Source organism: Rhinatrema bivittatum, chromosome 16 (genome assembly GCF_901001135.1).
Source record: "Rhinatrema bivittatum chromosome 16, aRhiBiv1.1, whole genome shotgun sequence".
NCBI classification, from domain to species: domain Eukaryota; kingdom Metazoa; phylum Chordata; class Amphibia; order Gymnophiona; family Rhinatrematidae; genus Rhinatrema; species Rhinatrema bivittatum.
This window is the reverse complement of record NC_042630.1, coordinates 15,546,998-15,562,169: the sequence shown is the minus strand read 5'-3', so window position 1 is coordinate 15,562,169 and position 15,172 is coordinate 15,546,998. Positions and strand designations below refer to the sequence as shown.

The following is a 15,172-nucleotide window of genomic DNA, read 5'->3' as shown; positions in this document are numbered from 1 at the left end:
GTAGTCACTGCTTTGCATGCATTAATTAATTTTATGCATGAAAATGCATGCAAAGCAGCTAATTTCAATAGGGGCAGATTGGGGGGGGTGAAAATGCGTGATATTTCCACAATATGGAGTGTTTATCACTCCATAAAATCTGTTTTAGATGCATTATACCCTTTTTGCAACTCAGTAATTCTACCTATAGTTTGTACCTGAGGCAATGGGAGGTATGTTTATGTTTATTATAGCTTGATTAATCACAATTAATTACAGTTGTAAATCAAAGCAATGTCAAACAAAATCAAATAAGGCTAATAAATTACAGCTAAGTCAGAAAAGCATAAAAAAGATCAAAGCAAATAAAATTACAGTATAATATACAACAAATTAAAATGATTAAAATAGGAAAATAACAAAGTAATAACATAAGTGAGGTAAAATAAAACAATAAAAAAAACATAAAATATAACTTTAAAACTGTACATCAGGTAATCAGGTGAGGAAAAGCCAGTAAACAGGTGAGACTTGACTGCTTTCTTAAATTTCACAAACTCTTTCTTAAGATGAATATTAAGGGGTAAAGAGTTTCAGAAACAAGGAGATAAATAGGAAAAGCAAATTGCTCTTGAACTTTCAAAATGAATATTCCTAATGGAAGGCAACTCTAGATGTATAGGGTAAAGTGACTTGCCCAAGGTCATCAGGACCAGCAGTGGGATATCAAAGTTTCTGTATCCTTACCTATTCCCCTTTGAAATCAACCTTTTATTCCTAGAACGCTCTGGGTCTCTGTGTCCATTCCCTGAGCCATCCAGTCCCAGAGGTGGCAGGCTCGGCATTCATATGACCCATCCTCTGAGCTATGAACTCATGCACTCAGCTGTTCCTTTTCTGGAGGTAAAGGGATCCTTATTCCCATGCTCTTCCACTAGCTATACAACCTGAGAGATGACAGGATCTGTGTCCACCTCTTGGAGCCCATCCAGTACTGACCGGTGACAGACTCTGCATCTCCGTGTCCATTCCCTGAGCCATCAAGTGCCACAAAGAGCTCTGTTTCCATCCAAGCTCCTTGGACAAATGTAAACCAGGCCTCTCTTGTTTTTCTTTAAATCCTGGAATGCGGTCACAGTTTTGTTTAGATGGTGGCCTCAACGGATTCCCAATAAACCTCTCTGTCATAACCTTTCAGATAAACAGATTAGGATATGTTTATCATTAGTTTATTTGTTAATTGTTCTTAATTGGTTCTTAATTTATTCTTAATTGATATTTTTTATGTACACCTGAATTCTTATTGACTGTAAAGCTTGTTGCTGATTTATTGTTTATTGTAAACCGAGGTGATGTTATTAACGTGCCGCGGTATATAAAAAAAATCACGAAATAAATAAATAAATAAATAGGATATTATTGCCCTGGAGTAATTTGTTGTTGAGAGCAGGCCCCGTACATTTTCAAAGTACGGGGCCTGCTTTCACTTTGAAAATTGCCACTGGTGAAAAGAATGTGCAGTCACTGGCACCTGTTTCTTGTGTGGGTAGATGTTTCCTAGACAAGCACTCGCGTGGATTTAAAAATGTCATCTGTGCATGTACTTATCCTCCCCAACCTAAATGCAGCCCTCGGAGTATCTCCATGTGATGCAGCTCTGGGCTAAGCGATGCCATGGGGCAAAAACTGAAATCAGTGGCTGTTCCCCCCCCACCCCGTGGGAATTACCATCTTCATTTGCACCACCTCCCACAGCCTCCTACCTCCATCCTCTTGACCTCTACCTGATCCTCCTCCTAAACCTTCTCTCCATTTCCATCCTCTCTCATCCTCGCCCTAGTCCTCCAGGTCCATCACACATCTCTCAAATCTTTGCCATCTGTCAAACCCTCTATTTTCTGAGTTCCCCCTATGCCCCAATCTCCAAATTTCCACTCAAGCCCCATCCCAGCTCTGATCCACCCTCCTCTCCCCAGACCCAATTCCAGATTCTCCGCTCTCCTGTCCCCTTGGTGGTCCAAATCTGCTCTTCTGCCTCCTGGGGCAGGGACCTTCTCTCTCTCTTACCTTTCATCCTACCCTCCTCCTCTTCTTCACATTTCAACCACCCATCCTATCCCCTGCCCTCCCTCCAACCCCTTCACTTTACATCTTTCCCTCTCTTATCCCTCAGTTTCCTCTCCTCTCCCTCATATTCTACCATCCCCTGCTCCTCTCTCTCACCTTCCAATCCCCCTCATCTTCATCCTCCCTGCTTCTCCCTGTGGCCCAACTAGCAGGAGTAGTGGTGGAGCATTCTGAGATGGAGTCTAGGAGGATTCCCTGTTTTTGGAGGGGAAACCTATCCCAGATTTCCTTGTTCTTTTGGGAATTACTCAAGTTGGCGAGCTGTGTGAAGAAGTGAAGATACACATTGGAGTAGGTCCAGGTGATGGAGAGGTTCTGCACCAGGTTTGAGCTGGCAGATCATTTCTTCTAGCATGAATATCTAGTGGAAGCTTTGAGGAAAAATCTCAGGAGTAAGAAAAGATCTCATCTTTGTGCGGGGAATCTGTCCTGCATCTTCAGGGAAGAAAAAGAAATCGTCATCTTTATTCAGGAACCAAAAAACAGATTCTCCCATCTGGGGAGGTCTCTGAAGAGTATCCTGACAGGGGTCTGGGAGCCAGAGGATGCCCCTGCTGATTGGTGAACTGCTGGGTCAGGAACTGTATTTTCGGTGACAGTTGGGATTTTTGTTGTCTGCCATGGGTGTGACCAGAAGACGTAAAATGTCATTGCTATTCCACAAGTGCCTCAGTAATCTTTATTTCTTGGAACAACCTCAATCAGTTGTGGCTGTGTGGTTTGTTGCACCAGAGATAAGGAAAAGATCCAGAGCCTAAGGATCCTGAAGCAAGTCTTCCCCCACCTGTCGGAAGAACCCAGCAGCCCCATTGTGGCCCCCTCAGCTCCCAGTCATTTCTGTTTTATTAGTCATTCATATATTTATTTTAAAATATTTTTACCTTCCTTCTTTTGTTCAGGGTAGGGTACAAAATACATACATAATAATTACAACTTTACAAAGAAAAAAAAACCAAGACAGGATAAAGGCTATTCTAATTGAAAGCAATTTAAAGTGATTAATAAAAGAGATTCAGAAATCATTATTAGATAAATAATGAGATCAAATATGCCAAAACAACAGCACGGTTAAACAGCTATATTACAATAGGATGAAGATAAATACAACTGGAATCAGCCTTTCCTATTATTTAGAAACTCAGTGAGCAGATTAGGTTGCCTTTATCGAGTTTTTCTCAGTCACCTTCCATAAGAGATGCTCCTCTCATTTGTCTCTGGTATATTTTTTTTGTGCTGGATGTGCTGTCGTTCCTAGGTAGCTTTTATCTTCTTTTTGTTCTTCCCCATCCCTTTCCCTAAAAGCTGTTCCCTGGTATTCCTGTCAGGCCTCAGTAATATGATGTAGCATTTGGGGAAAAAAATGCAAACGAGTAACCCTGCGCTGGAAGAGATGATCCCAAAGACCTCCACAGCGACCATGTCCTTCCCCTGGGTGCTCAGATAGCCAGGGATGAAGGACAGCCAGACACTCAGGAACACGAGCATGCTAAATGTGATCCACTTGGCCTCGTTGAAGCTGTCAGGCAACTTGCGTGCAAGGAAAGCCACCAGGAAGCTGACAGTGGCCAAAAGAAACATGTATGCCAGCATGCACCAGAATGCAACATCTGAGCATTCATTACACTGCCTTATGACAGTGCCAGTTTTTAGTTTCATATTCTTCTCTGGGAAGGGAGGGCAGAGTAGCAGCCAAGAAACACAGATGAGGACTTGAAGAAGTGTGCAAGTAGAAACAGTCACAAGGGGAACTCGAGGTCCCAACCACCTCTTCAAGTTACTGTTGGGTTTGGTGGCATTGAAGGCAATGACCACCATGATGGTCTTGGCCAACACACAAGAGATAGAGAAGACAAAGGTGATTCCAAAGGCAGGATGGCGAAGCAAACAGGTCATCGGCAAAGGATTTCCAATGAACAGCAAAGAACAGAGAAAACTCAGCACCAAGGCTCCCAGAAGAAGTAAGGAAAGTTCTTGGTTATTGGCTTTGGTGATAGGTGTATCTCGGTATTTGATGAAAATGCACAATACAGCTGTTGTGATGATAGAGCACAAAATGGCAACAACAGTTAAAATGGTACCCAAGACCTCCTGATAGGAGAGGAATTCTATTCTCTTAGGGACACATTCACTTCTTTCTTCATTGGGCCACTGATCACTTGGACATGGCCAACAATTTATTGAATCTGAAAAAAAAATCAATTCCTTTTATTATCTTGGGTGATAATATTTTTGTTGTTGCTTCACAGATAAATCCATTCACAAAGCACTTGAAATCCTTTTACAAGAGCTACCTCCACCTCATAATGAAACTGTTTGGTTTTTTTTTTATATATTTTCAGTTATTTTTACTTTTTTAATTAATTTCAAATTCTTATGGAAATTTTTGTCCATTTTCTTAGATCAAAGAATATATCGCCTTCTGTACCTGTCATGTTGGAAATCTCTCCTTCAGCGCATGGAAGACAATCGTAGCAGCAAAGAGACTGTCCCTTCTGAGCTGCCTTCCTGTACCCTGGGGAGCAGCTCTCACTACACATAGAACGTGGGACCTGGAAAGAGAGACTTGTGAAATATTCAGCTATATTGTGTGTTTAGATTTCAACTATGCACACAGAATCCCTCTATTGATCTATGGGCTATTTATGCATGGATCTGGCTGGTATGCAAAATATATTCATATGTTGATGTCCTGGTGTTGCAGTGCATGGATTTTGTACCTCTGTGCTTTGCAGGTTCCATTGGATGTCACTGATATTTATGTACATCTCCTGCCCTTGGAGTGCCCTGGTGTCAAATCTTCCCACTTTCATGTAGACGATGGCACCATTGGCTAACAGGTGCCAGTTGACGATGTCGTACACCGCAGGGGGGTTTCCACTGTTATCAAAGTACATCTCTTCCCCCAACTTGTTCCTGAAGCGCACTGCCTTCATATAGTGCAGGAGCTGGGAAGGGGAAAAAAAGCTGAACCCAGTACACACACAGCAAGACTGGATCATTTTCCCTCTTGTCCCCCAACCAAAGAATAGGCTCCTGTGCTCTGAATCTTGATTTCCAGTAGGACTATCCTGGAGCTGTCAGGTAAAATGTGAAAAGCAATAAAGCAGACATTAACACATTTCAGCAAGGTTTAGCTATGTGCAGTGATGAAACATGTTCATCAACAGATGTTAATGACCTATCCTACCCAATGACTGAGCATGGAAGAATAATGTGGAGATTTCATGAAAAACCCAACAGATAATTATCATCTAGGTTAAGTCACTGGAGCTGCTGCTTTGTTTAATATCTTTGAATGTTGTTATGGGGTCCTTTTAAAAAAAAACAGAAAACATCAGTCCTGAAGTTAATTTCTTGCAGATTTCTTTAGGATTCAAGGTTACTGACTGAAGACTTTAATCATAATACATACATACATATTGCAGTTTATTTAAATCTATCAGTGTACTCCCTACATGGTATAAAATGTGCTATCTTTGTGTATCCATTTATATAAAATAAACAAATGTATATGATAATTATCTGAGCTCATTTTAGAAGGCCACAATTCATGGTAGCTGTCACAAGTGTCCTACTTGTTCTAAGACTATTGGGGACTTTAATGTTCATGCTGATGATAGTGCTTCTCCTTACATGGAGGAGTTGATGTCAACAATGCAGGCAGCAAATTTGAGCCAATTGGTAAAGTCTCCAACTCGCTGAGAAGATCATACCCTTGACCTATTGTTCTGTCCTGAAGAATGGGCTTGGTAGTGTCCAATCCTTGTGTATTGCAAACTTTGTGCTCAGACCATAGCTTAATAACATGGGATTTTGATATAGGAATGAGGCCTAAAGAAGAAGGTATAAAATCTATAAAGAAATTTACTCATCCACCAGTGGTGAATGAAGATTTTTTCCATCAATGGAGAGAAGAATTATCTGGTCAAGCTTGGTCTGGTTTAGATGTAGATGGATTAGTAAGTAAATGGAATACTTACTGTTGCTGTTGCTGTTGCTGTTGCTGTTGCTGAATCTAAGGAAATCCCCCTTGGGCAGGGAGTACCTCAAGGCTCCTCACTTTCATCTACACTTTTCAATGTCTACCTCCTACCCCTCTGCCAACTCCTTTCTAACCTCAAGCTACCACACTATTTGTATGCTGATGACATACAAATTCTTATTCCCATCACAGAATCTATTCCAAAAACCCTGGATATCTGGCACACTACTCTTACCTCAATAAACAACCTCCTAAATTCTATTCAGCTTGCCCTTAATGCTACAAAAACTGAACTCATGGTTATCTCACCCCCTACACCCCCACAGGCTATACCTACATCACTCACTATACCATCACACACACACTTCACCCAACAAGTCCGTGACCTTGGAGTTGTATTGGATGATCAAATGTCTCTCAAAAAATTTATTAATGCTACCCTCAAGGAGTGTTTTTTCAAGATCCATACACTCAAAAAACTTAAACCACTACTACACTTCTCCGATTTTCGTACTGTGTTACAAGCCATGGTTTTTTCTAAAATTGATTATTGTAATGCTTTGCTAGTGGGCCTGCCTAAAAATGCCATACACCCACTACAAATCTTACAAAATACTGCAGCTCGTATCCTCACGAATACGCCCATCAAAGAACACATCACTCCTATACTTAAAGACCTACACTGGCTCCCTATCCATTATCGTATACAGTACAAGATATTATCACTTATCCACAAATCCCTCCATAACCCAGAAATGAACTGGCCCTCCAATTCCTTTCAACTCAAGAACTGGCCCTCCAATTCCTTTCAATTCAGGAACTCCAGCAGGCCTACTAGAAAACCCTACATAGCCACCCTGCAAACCCCCTCACCAAAACTCTTCAAACATGTATCCACCAAAGCTCGTGCCATATCCCTAGCTGGCCCTATGCTATGGAATTCTATGCCTACTGACTTACGCTTGGAACTGTCTCCAAAAACCTTTAAACAAAAGCTCAAGACATGGCTATTCACAAAAGCCTACACATGATCTGCACATGTTCTTGCTTTACTCCCTTCTCCCTCTCCTCTCTACCCCTACCTCCTCTCTCTCTTTTCCATTAAGTTTAACCTCGGAAGACGACACCCCCCTTTTCCTCTAACCTCTCACACCTCCTCTTTACAACAGCCAACACTAGGCTCTTTCCTACCTTTTTCACCCTAGCTCCTTCCTTTCCATTTATAAAACTGAAGAATTTGCTCATTTGCAGCCCCACTTGTATATAATCCCTTCCCCTCACACCTTTCTCTTTTCCTCCCCTACCCAAATTTTTATCCTCTCCTTCCCTTGCCCCCCCTTATTCTCCCTTGACTCTGTTATAAATTGTAATGTTATAACTACTTTATATAATATTATCATTATATATCTATTTATATTTTATAAATTGTTTTGTTGTTGTTACATTTAACAGTTTTTTAATGTAAAGTTTTCTCAGTTGATTTTCTTACTGTTTTATGTAAAATGCAATTGCGGATTTTGTTCTATGTACACCGACGTGATATCTCTGATGAGCGGCGGTATATAAAAACCAATAAATAAATAAATAAATAAAATAAATGTTTTACTGTTGCTGTCAAATGTTTTACTGTTTTTTAAATTGTTACATGTAAAGCCTGTTGCTAATTTATTGTTTCACTGTAAACCGAGGTGATGTATGTCTATATGTACCGCGGTATAAAAGAATCTATAAATAAATAAAATAAATAAATAAATACTTCTTTAACTACGGCATTGTAAATAATACTCTGTGCTTAGGGCCATATGATAAGGTAGACCATATGAAGTTAGATCTGGAGAAAATAGAAAATATGCTCCCTGGTGTTGTCTGTAACAGATATTATTTATTTATTTATTTAAAGACTTTTATATACCGAAGATCATGTACTGGTACATATCGCTTCGGTTTACATATAACCAGATTGTTAATTACCATGGATATGGTGTACATAGAACAAAGATTAATAACCAGAAATCAATAAACAGTAAACATGATGCATAGAAACAAACAGTAAACATAATGCATATAACAATAAATAATAATAATAATAATAAAGAATAAATAAGAGGTAAACAGTAGGTGTAACTGTGTGGAAATAGAGAACTATTTAAACTGGTGGAATTGGATAAAAACTCGAACGTAGGATGTTAGGAGTAATATGTGATTACAAGTATTAGGTGAGAAAAGTACAGTTTCAATGTGGGCCTTTCAGGAAAGCAAAATACTTTAAGTGAAGGCTTCCCTAAAGAGCCATGTTTTCAATTTTTTCTTGAATGTCCGCAGGCAGGGTTCTAGGCGGAGGTCTGATGGTAGATTGTTCCAGTGCGTGGGACCGGCTATAGAGAAGGCACGTTTCTTCATTGAAGACTTGGCTGGTGGTACATAAAGGGTGCCAAGATACATTTGTCTAATGGGTCTGGAGGCTGTATGAACTTGTAGAGGGCGATTTAATTTGAGTGCTGTTTGTGAGTGGATGGTTTTGTGTATAATAGTAAGCACTTTGTAGAGGATCCTGAACTTAATGGGGAGCCAGTGTAGGCTCTTAAGTATAGGGGTGATGTGTTCGGATCTGCTGGTGTTGGTCAGGATCCTGGCTGCGGAGTTTTGTATCATTTGTAGTTATGTTGTATCAAAGACTGGATACAAAGTTATCAGGTTTGTTGGTACTTTTGGATATTGCAATTGTGTTCGATATGATAAACCATCAAATTCTGATTTCTCAGTTGGCAAGTTTTGGAATTGGGGGACTTGTGTCACAGTGGTTTAGGATTTGTTTGGGTGAAAGAAAGCAGCGAATCTCAAGGGACTCAATGCTGTAAGCATGGAGATCTATTACAGGTTGAGTACCACAGGGATCTGCGTTGTCTGCAGTACTATTCAGTATTTATATGGCACCCCTGGGTATGGTGATTGATTCTCTTGGAGTACAATATTATATGTATGGTGACAATATCCAGCTGTATATTCCTTGTGATATGGATGGCTCCTTACATCATATGCTATTCGAGAATTGTTTAGATACTGTTAAAAATTGGTTGAATAGTCGGAGGGCTATTGTTGAATATTAAAAAGACAAAAATTCTTAAGGTTAGCAAAATTATCCGTGATAATAACCAGATGAGCATTAGGTATCATAATGAAACACTGGTATTGTATATTGAGGATCAGAATCTAGGGGTGCTTTTGGACTCTCAATTAACATTTAAGTCTCAAGTACAACATCTTGTTAAATGCTCTTTTTACATGCTAAAAATGCTTAAGCTGCAGAGATATTTTTTGAAGCCTGATTTGTTTAGAACATTGTTGTAGGCCTTAGTTTTAGGGAATTTGGATTACTGCAGTAGTTTACTGATTGAGGTTCCGACTAAACCTCTTCGGGCTTTGCAATTGGCCCAACATGCCACAGCTAGAATGAGTGGTGTTGGCCATTTTGACCATATCTCTCATGCCCCTCTTTCTTTGCATTGATTACCGATATGTTGGAGATACCAATTTAAAACTGTTGTTATTTTACATAAACTTTTGTATGCTGAGGCTGGTTGCACAATGGCACAACAGCTAAATTGGTATGTTCCAGCTCAAGATTTGAGTTCAGCAGGTACACTTTTACTTAAGCTTCCGGCAGTAGAATGTTATAAGCTCCAGAGCTCTCACAAATTAACTTTTTTATATGTTGGTCCTAGATTGTGGCACGATCTTCCAATAGAAATAAGATCTCAGAGATATTACATTTTTTTGGAAGATGGTTAAGACCCATTATTTTAAGATGGCATTTAAATAATATTGTTTGTGATGAATTTATGAATGTTTTTATGTAATCTGCACTGTACTTACCAATGGAAATTGTGGAATATAAAAATGCAAAATAAATAAATACATTGTTTACTAAACTCAGTGTATTCTGATTTTTGGTCTGTCTTAACCCTGTTAAACAGATTTATTCAAAGAAGAATAATTAGAGAGAGAGAGAGAATAGCAATCTAGGGCCTGATTCACTAAGGCTTTCTCTCATTCTGTATCTATGGAAAACATTTTGATGAAGCAAGCCTATGGTGTTCACAAAAAATTATTGCACTGTTTTACCTGCCAAGGTTTGAAATTCCAGATGTCAGCACACGTGTTGTTGGCAAAGGGTCCTTCACCTGGCTCACAGGAGTGCATGTCATGTAGGGCATATGCCATGGAATAAACTGCATTGTAGACGTTGAAGCTGACTCTTAGGTTGCTTTCACCAAAATAAGGGCTGTTGTAGTCTTCCAGCTTTTCAGCTCCTGTGCAGGGGACTCTGGTTGCACCAATGTCCCCGTTGACCATAGTATGATTGTATTCAAGGTTGGGCCACTGGCATTTAAAGGCCACCTCCCAAAACTGCTGAATAAATATATTATCTGGAGAGGTGGAATGGTGGATTTTAAGGAGAAACTTTTTGAAACCTGGCATCTTACCTTCATAGATGGCAAATCCAATACTGCCACTCAAAAGGGTAGCAAACTCTTGTTTGGAAATACTAGGTGAAGTTGACCAACCTTCACTGGCAATCCATACCTTGCCCGTGACATTTTGTCTTACAAGCCCTTCCAATATTGGCTGTATGTAGGGTTCAGAAGAAAAGAGAACAATGGCATTGGTGGTGGATCGTAGGACTACCTCAATAATGTGCTGGGTTCTTTTAAAAGAAGGTACCACAGGGATCATTTCATGGAAAGCAATACAAGATCCAAACCTCAATAGCTCCTCCTTCACGATCTTAGCACCCATTTCACCATAGGCATCTTCAGTGGAGAGCAATCCCACCCAAGTCCAGCCAAAGTGCAGCACCAACTGAGCCATTCCTCGGGCCTGGTCAGTATCACTTGGGATGGTCCGGAGAAATGAGGGAAACTGAGTCTTGTCACTGAGTAGGGGACTAGATGCAGAATAACTGACCTGTTAAAGATGAAGTTTTATTGTTTACTGGGCACCATGAATGCTATACAAGGTAAATTATGAAGTCCCTATTATTATGTGGTATCAGATTCCCGTGCTAAATCTTTGTTTGAACAAATCACCTTTATTTAATGCATGCATGCTGGAACAATGTATTTAAAATATTTTAAAAAATAAAATCTATTAGAATGACATAAGCTGAAGCCATGTCTAAGGGATGAAAAGTGGCCTAGGATTAGAGCATTGGGCAACTATTTAGGAAAAGACCTAATTTCAAGAATCCTTTCATTCAGCATGAAAAAGGAGGTGACAGTACCCCCTTCTACAGATCGTAGGGAAGGTTTCACCTGGAATACCGTGTTCAGCTCCGGAGACTGCATTTCAAAAAAAACCAAAAAACGATAGAAACAGGATAGAACTGGCGCAGAGAAGGGCAGAGGAGGGAAGCCCATAGGTGTCAGAATGGGGTGATCCACAGGGGTCATGGCCCGACCAAAATGTGGCCCTTCCCACAGAATCGCTGCGGGAGATTTGGAGCCAGGTTGGGCAGGCAGCGGCAGGAGAAAGAGAGCAGCGGCGTCTCAGAAGTGCCCCTAGCTCTCCTGCTTTGAACCGCACGGGACTCTGGAAAGCCGCACAATCCAAAGTAGCAGTTGGGCCCAGGTGGCAGAGGAGGAGGAGGAGGACGTGGAGACCAAGCACAACCACTCTCCTCCCACTGCCGTCGATCAACGTGGAAGAGAGAAAGGAAGATCAAAAGGGGGGGGGGGAGAAAAAAACCGAGTGGGTGGAGCAGAGAAGAGAAGTGCAGGGAGCGAGAGAATGGAGAAAGGTGGATGAGAGTCAATGTGAGGTCATGGGGGAGAGAAGCTGTTAGGGGGCAGGGAGAGGAGTTGGAAAGGTGGCAGAGCTTGGTTGGCTTGGCCCCATCCTACCATCAATAAAAGCATTCTGCTGCCCCTAAAAGGAGAGACAGGGGGATATGATACAAACGTTTAAATTCCTGATAGGTATTAAAAATGCACAAGAGACAAATCTTTTCCAGTGGAAAGAAAGCTGTAGAGCTAGGGGGTCATGATATGAAGCTCCGGGGGGGGGTAGACTCAGGAACAAGGCCAGGATATGTTTTATCAGTGTAGGGGTGGTGGATACCTGGAATGCCACAAGATCCCTAGTGCAAGAGCATGGAAATAAAGCACTGAGGTAACCTGTATAATATATGGTGGTAAACTAACTGCACAGAGCGGCAGATTGGATGCATCACTTTGCTTTTTATCTGCCGTTACTTACTATGTTACTTTGTCCAGTGACTCTGCGTGTATGATCTTAAAGCAAGTCATTTTATCCACCTGTGCCTCTGAGATCCAGCTGAAAACAAGACATTTGTCCTAATCTGACTTTCCCAGTCAACATTTTTTTTTTTTTTTAATTATGGCTAGATGTCTGAGATTTGCAGGTTGTGGTAACTTTAATTAAACAACTTGAAAGTTGAGTTGTCTGAAAGATTCTGCAGCACATGTGCTTTCAAGATGCAATAGGGCTCCTCTTTCAGATATTTTAAACATCCATTTCAGCTCTTCCAGTAAAAATGCAGTGTTCTTACCTGTGGGTGCATGTAAAGTCCCAGCAGCGCTGCCATGGACATTGACTGGGTGGAACTGGAATCTCCAATGGTGGCAGCCAGTCGGGAAGGGTTCTGGCAGCGGTAGTTGGGGATGTGTGCTCCCTTCCCCGTGAGGATCCAGAGGGTGGCCCTGATGGATCTCTCCAGGGCCAGGCAGGAGTCGTAGATCAGGAAGCCCAGGCTGACATTGGGGAGGAAGGTCTGGTCGCGGTTGATTTCATCAATAGCAAAAGCCATGGACAGAGCCCAACGATAGCGCCTTTCAATGAATCTAAACAGACAGCGGGGGAAGAGTGGGAAGAAACCTCGGATAAAGGCAGTGCAGAGCTACAGTAGCTGTACTGGTCTTGGAAAATTCTGTATTCTGTATGGGGTGCAATGCTTTTTATTTGTCTAACAAAAGCCCTATCCAAAAAATGACATTGTATATTAGCTTTCAAATTAACATAGGCTCTATTATTGAAGATGCGCGTGAGCTGTGGAGACCACATTGACTCAGTATTCATCTGAGGACATCCTTGCATTTATTATATAACAGGATATCAGTCTCTGCGCTTGGTATATAGAGGGTTTTCAGATTCTGCTCTTGTACTATATTGATGGAGGTCTGTCCTTGCCCTTATATAGAGGGAGCTCAGTCCCTGTACTTAATAGTTTTTTTAAGAATATATCTGACATTAAGAAACAGCCACTCAGAAATGTGACATAAGGTTAAAGGCTGAAGTAAATAACAATTTAGGGTTATTTTATTCTCCTTGTACTGTGATCTCCTTGTGCTGAGCCTCGATTTCAAGCTGTGACAAAGTGGGAGCGATAGGGAAAGCTATATCAACGTCCAGGCTAAAACAGGTAGGTTCCTCTTACTAGCTGAACCAGGAGAGTTGTGTGCCTTTCCCTAAAGCAATAATAGTGTCCCTGGTATGGAGCCAGTAATCTGCAAGCTCTTACTCCAAGGTCCCTAGCTGGAAAATGGATTGTAGTGCCTCAGAGCCCTAGAGTAAGCGTAGAACTTGAAGACCAGCACACAATACGACAAGAGCAGTGCAATGGATGGAATCCTTTTCTCTGTTAAAACTTACCCCCATTGCTCCAGCTCCCAATTCTACCTGGATTCTGGCATGTCATCTAAATACTTTCCATTGCCCCGTGGGGTAGATTTTCAAGCACCTGGTCGGGAGCCCGCATGTAAAATAAGGAGTCATGGGAATGAATTGACTGAATGCCCTTTAGGTGGACTTTCAGCTGCCTGTAACTACATGCACAAGTTCATTTCATTTGTATAAATGTTCCCACACAATAAAAGAAGCATTTTGGAGTAGGAGAGGAAGAGGTATATTATGAATCCATGCAGGCGACATGTGTAACAGACATGCCAATAATACACATAACTCACACCGTCGTTTTGAAATGGATAAAGTTATGCATATGCATTTAGCTGCTTATCAACCCTACAGTCAAAAGAAATTTAAGGGGGGGAACCTTGTGTTTGAAAATCTGGTGGTTTTGTGCATGCTTAAAAGCACCTTCACAGTTACACATACTGTTAATTTACCTGGCTCCCCTCTGTTGCTTGGATCGCCTACAAGGCACGTAATTCTGCCCTCAGCATCTTTGCGGAAGAGGGTCTCATAATACAAATTATTTCTTTTGCCATAAATCCCCCTGATCTTAAAAGTAGATTCTTTACAAGGCGTGTGATGAACTTTATTGTACCAACATAAGAATTATACAAAGATGTCATGGTACATGAGACTTTGAGACTATGCAGGTCCCATCACATCCATGACTCATCACATCTGAAAGAAATGGCCTGGGAGGTCAGGAAAGCTCAATCATGTCATTAATCTTTCGACAATTCATATGTCAGTTCAATGAAAGCAATCGCACCCTGGAAGGAATCCAGTTTTTCTCAAGGACCAATAATCAAGTGAACATGAAATTTGTAAGACTTACTCATGGCACATGATGGGTTTGGGGTACTCGGTGAATGGCATCTCTGATTTTTTCCAAATGTGCACCGGGAAGATGCCTCCGATTGTAACGTCCCTGATTTGCTCATAACCAGCCTCGCTATGGCTCCTCAAGGCACAACCCCAGACATCAACTGTGTAGACAGGCGCTGGCATTGCCAACAGAATCAGCAGCACACGCAATCTCATCTTTACAGAGCCCCTATGGCCTACTACTAAAGCATGACCAAGTGAAAGTAAAGCAGAGCCAACAGAGGGAATGATAAGGATGGGCTGGGATCTGCACCAAGAAAAGAGATGCCCAGCCTGGCTATGTATTGGCAGACCCAGTAGTAGGTTTGCAGTGAGTTTCTATTGGAGATGCTTCCTGGTTGATATCTTCTGGGTAGCTTGCAAAAAAAACTTCATAAATTTAGATATTTGTAAACTAAGTCTATGTTTCTGTGCATTCATATACACCATAAAGACATTTCTGAATATCACTGTGCAATGCATAAGAAAAGTGCTCCTTCCTGGATTCTTCCT

The 15,172-nt window shown here is 41.2% G+C and overlaps 1 protein-coding gene across 1 annotated transcript; it reads right to left on the bottom strand.

Annotated features, from left to right (window-relative positions):
- Positions 1 to 3,357: 3,357 nt before the first annotated feature.
- LOC115077405 (extracellular calcium-sensing receptor-like) lies at positions 3,358 to 14,836 on the bottom strand. Its single transcript, XM_029579694.1, has 6 exons — positions 14,631 to 14,836; positions 12,657 to 12,948; positions 10,211 to 11,053; positions 4,824 to 5,051; positions 4,532 to 4,655; positions 3,358 to 4,289 (listed from the first exon to the last, which is right to left on the bottom strand). Exons 1-6 carry the CDS (start codon positions 14,834 to 14,836, stop codon positions 3,358 to 3,360), a joined length of 2,625 nt encoding a protein of 874 aa, XP_029435554.1.
- Between the last annotated feature and the right edge of the window lie 336 nt (positions 14,837 to 15,172).

Coding starts and splice junctions, on each gene's coding strand:
- LOC115077405 (XM_029579694.1), bottom strand. CDS start 14,836: ATGAGATTGCGTGTGCTGCTGATTCTGTTGGCAATGCCAGCGCCTGTC. Junction 4,656..4,823: donor GGAACCTGCAAAGCACAGAG/GTACAAAATCCA, acceptor CTCTCTTTCCAG/GTCCCACGTTCTATGTGTAG. Junction 4,290..4,531: donor AGAGATTTCCAACATGACAG/GTACAGAAGGCG, acceptor TTTTTTTTTCAG/ATTCAATAAATTGTTGGCCA.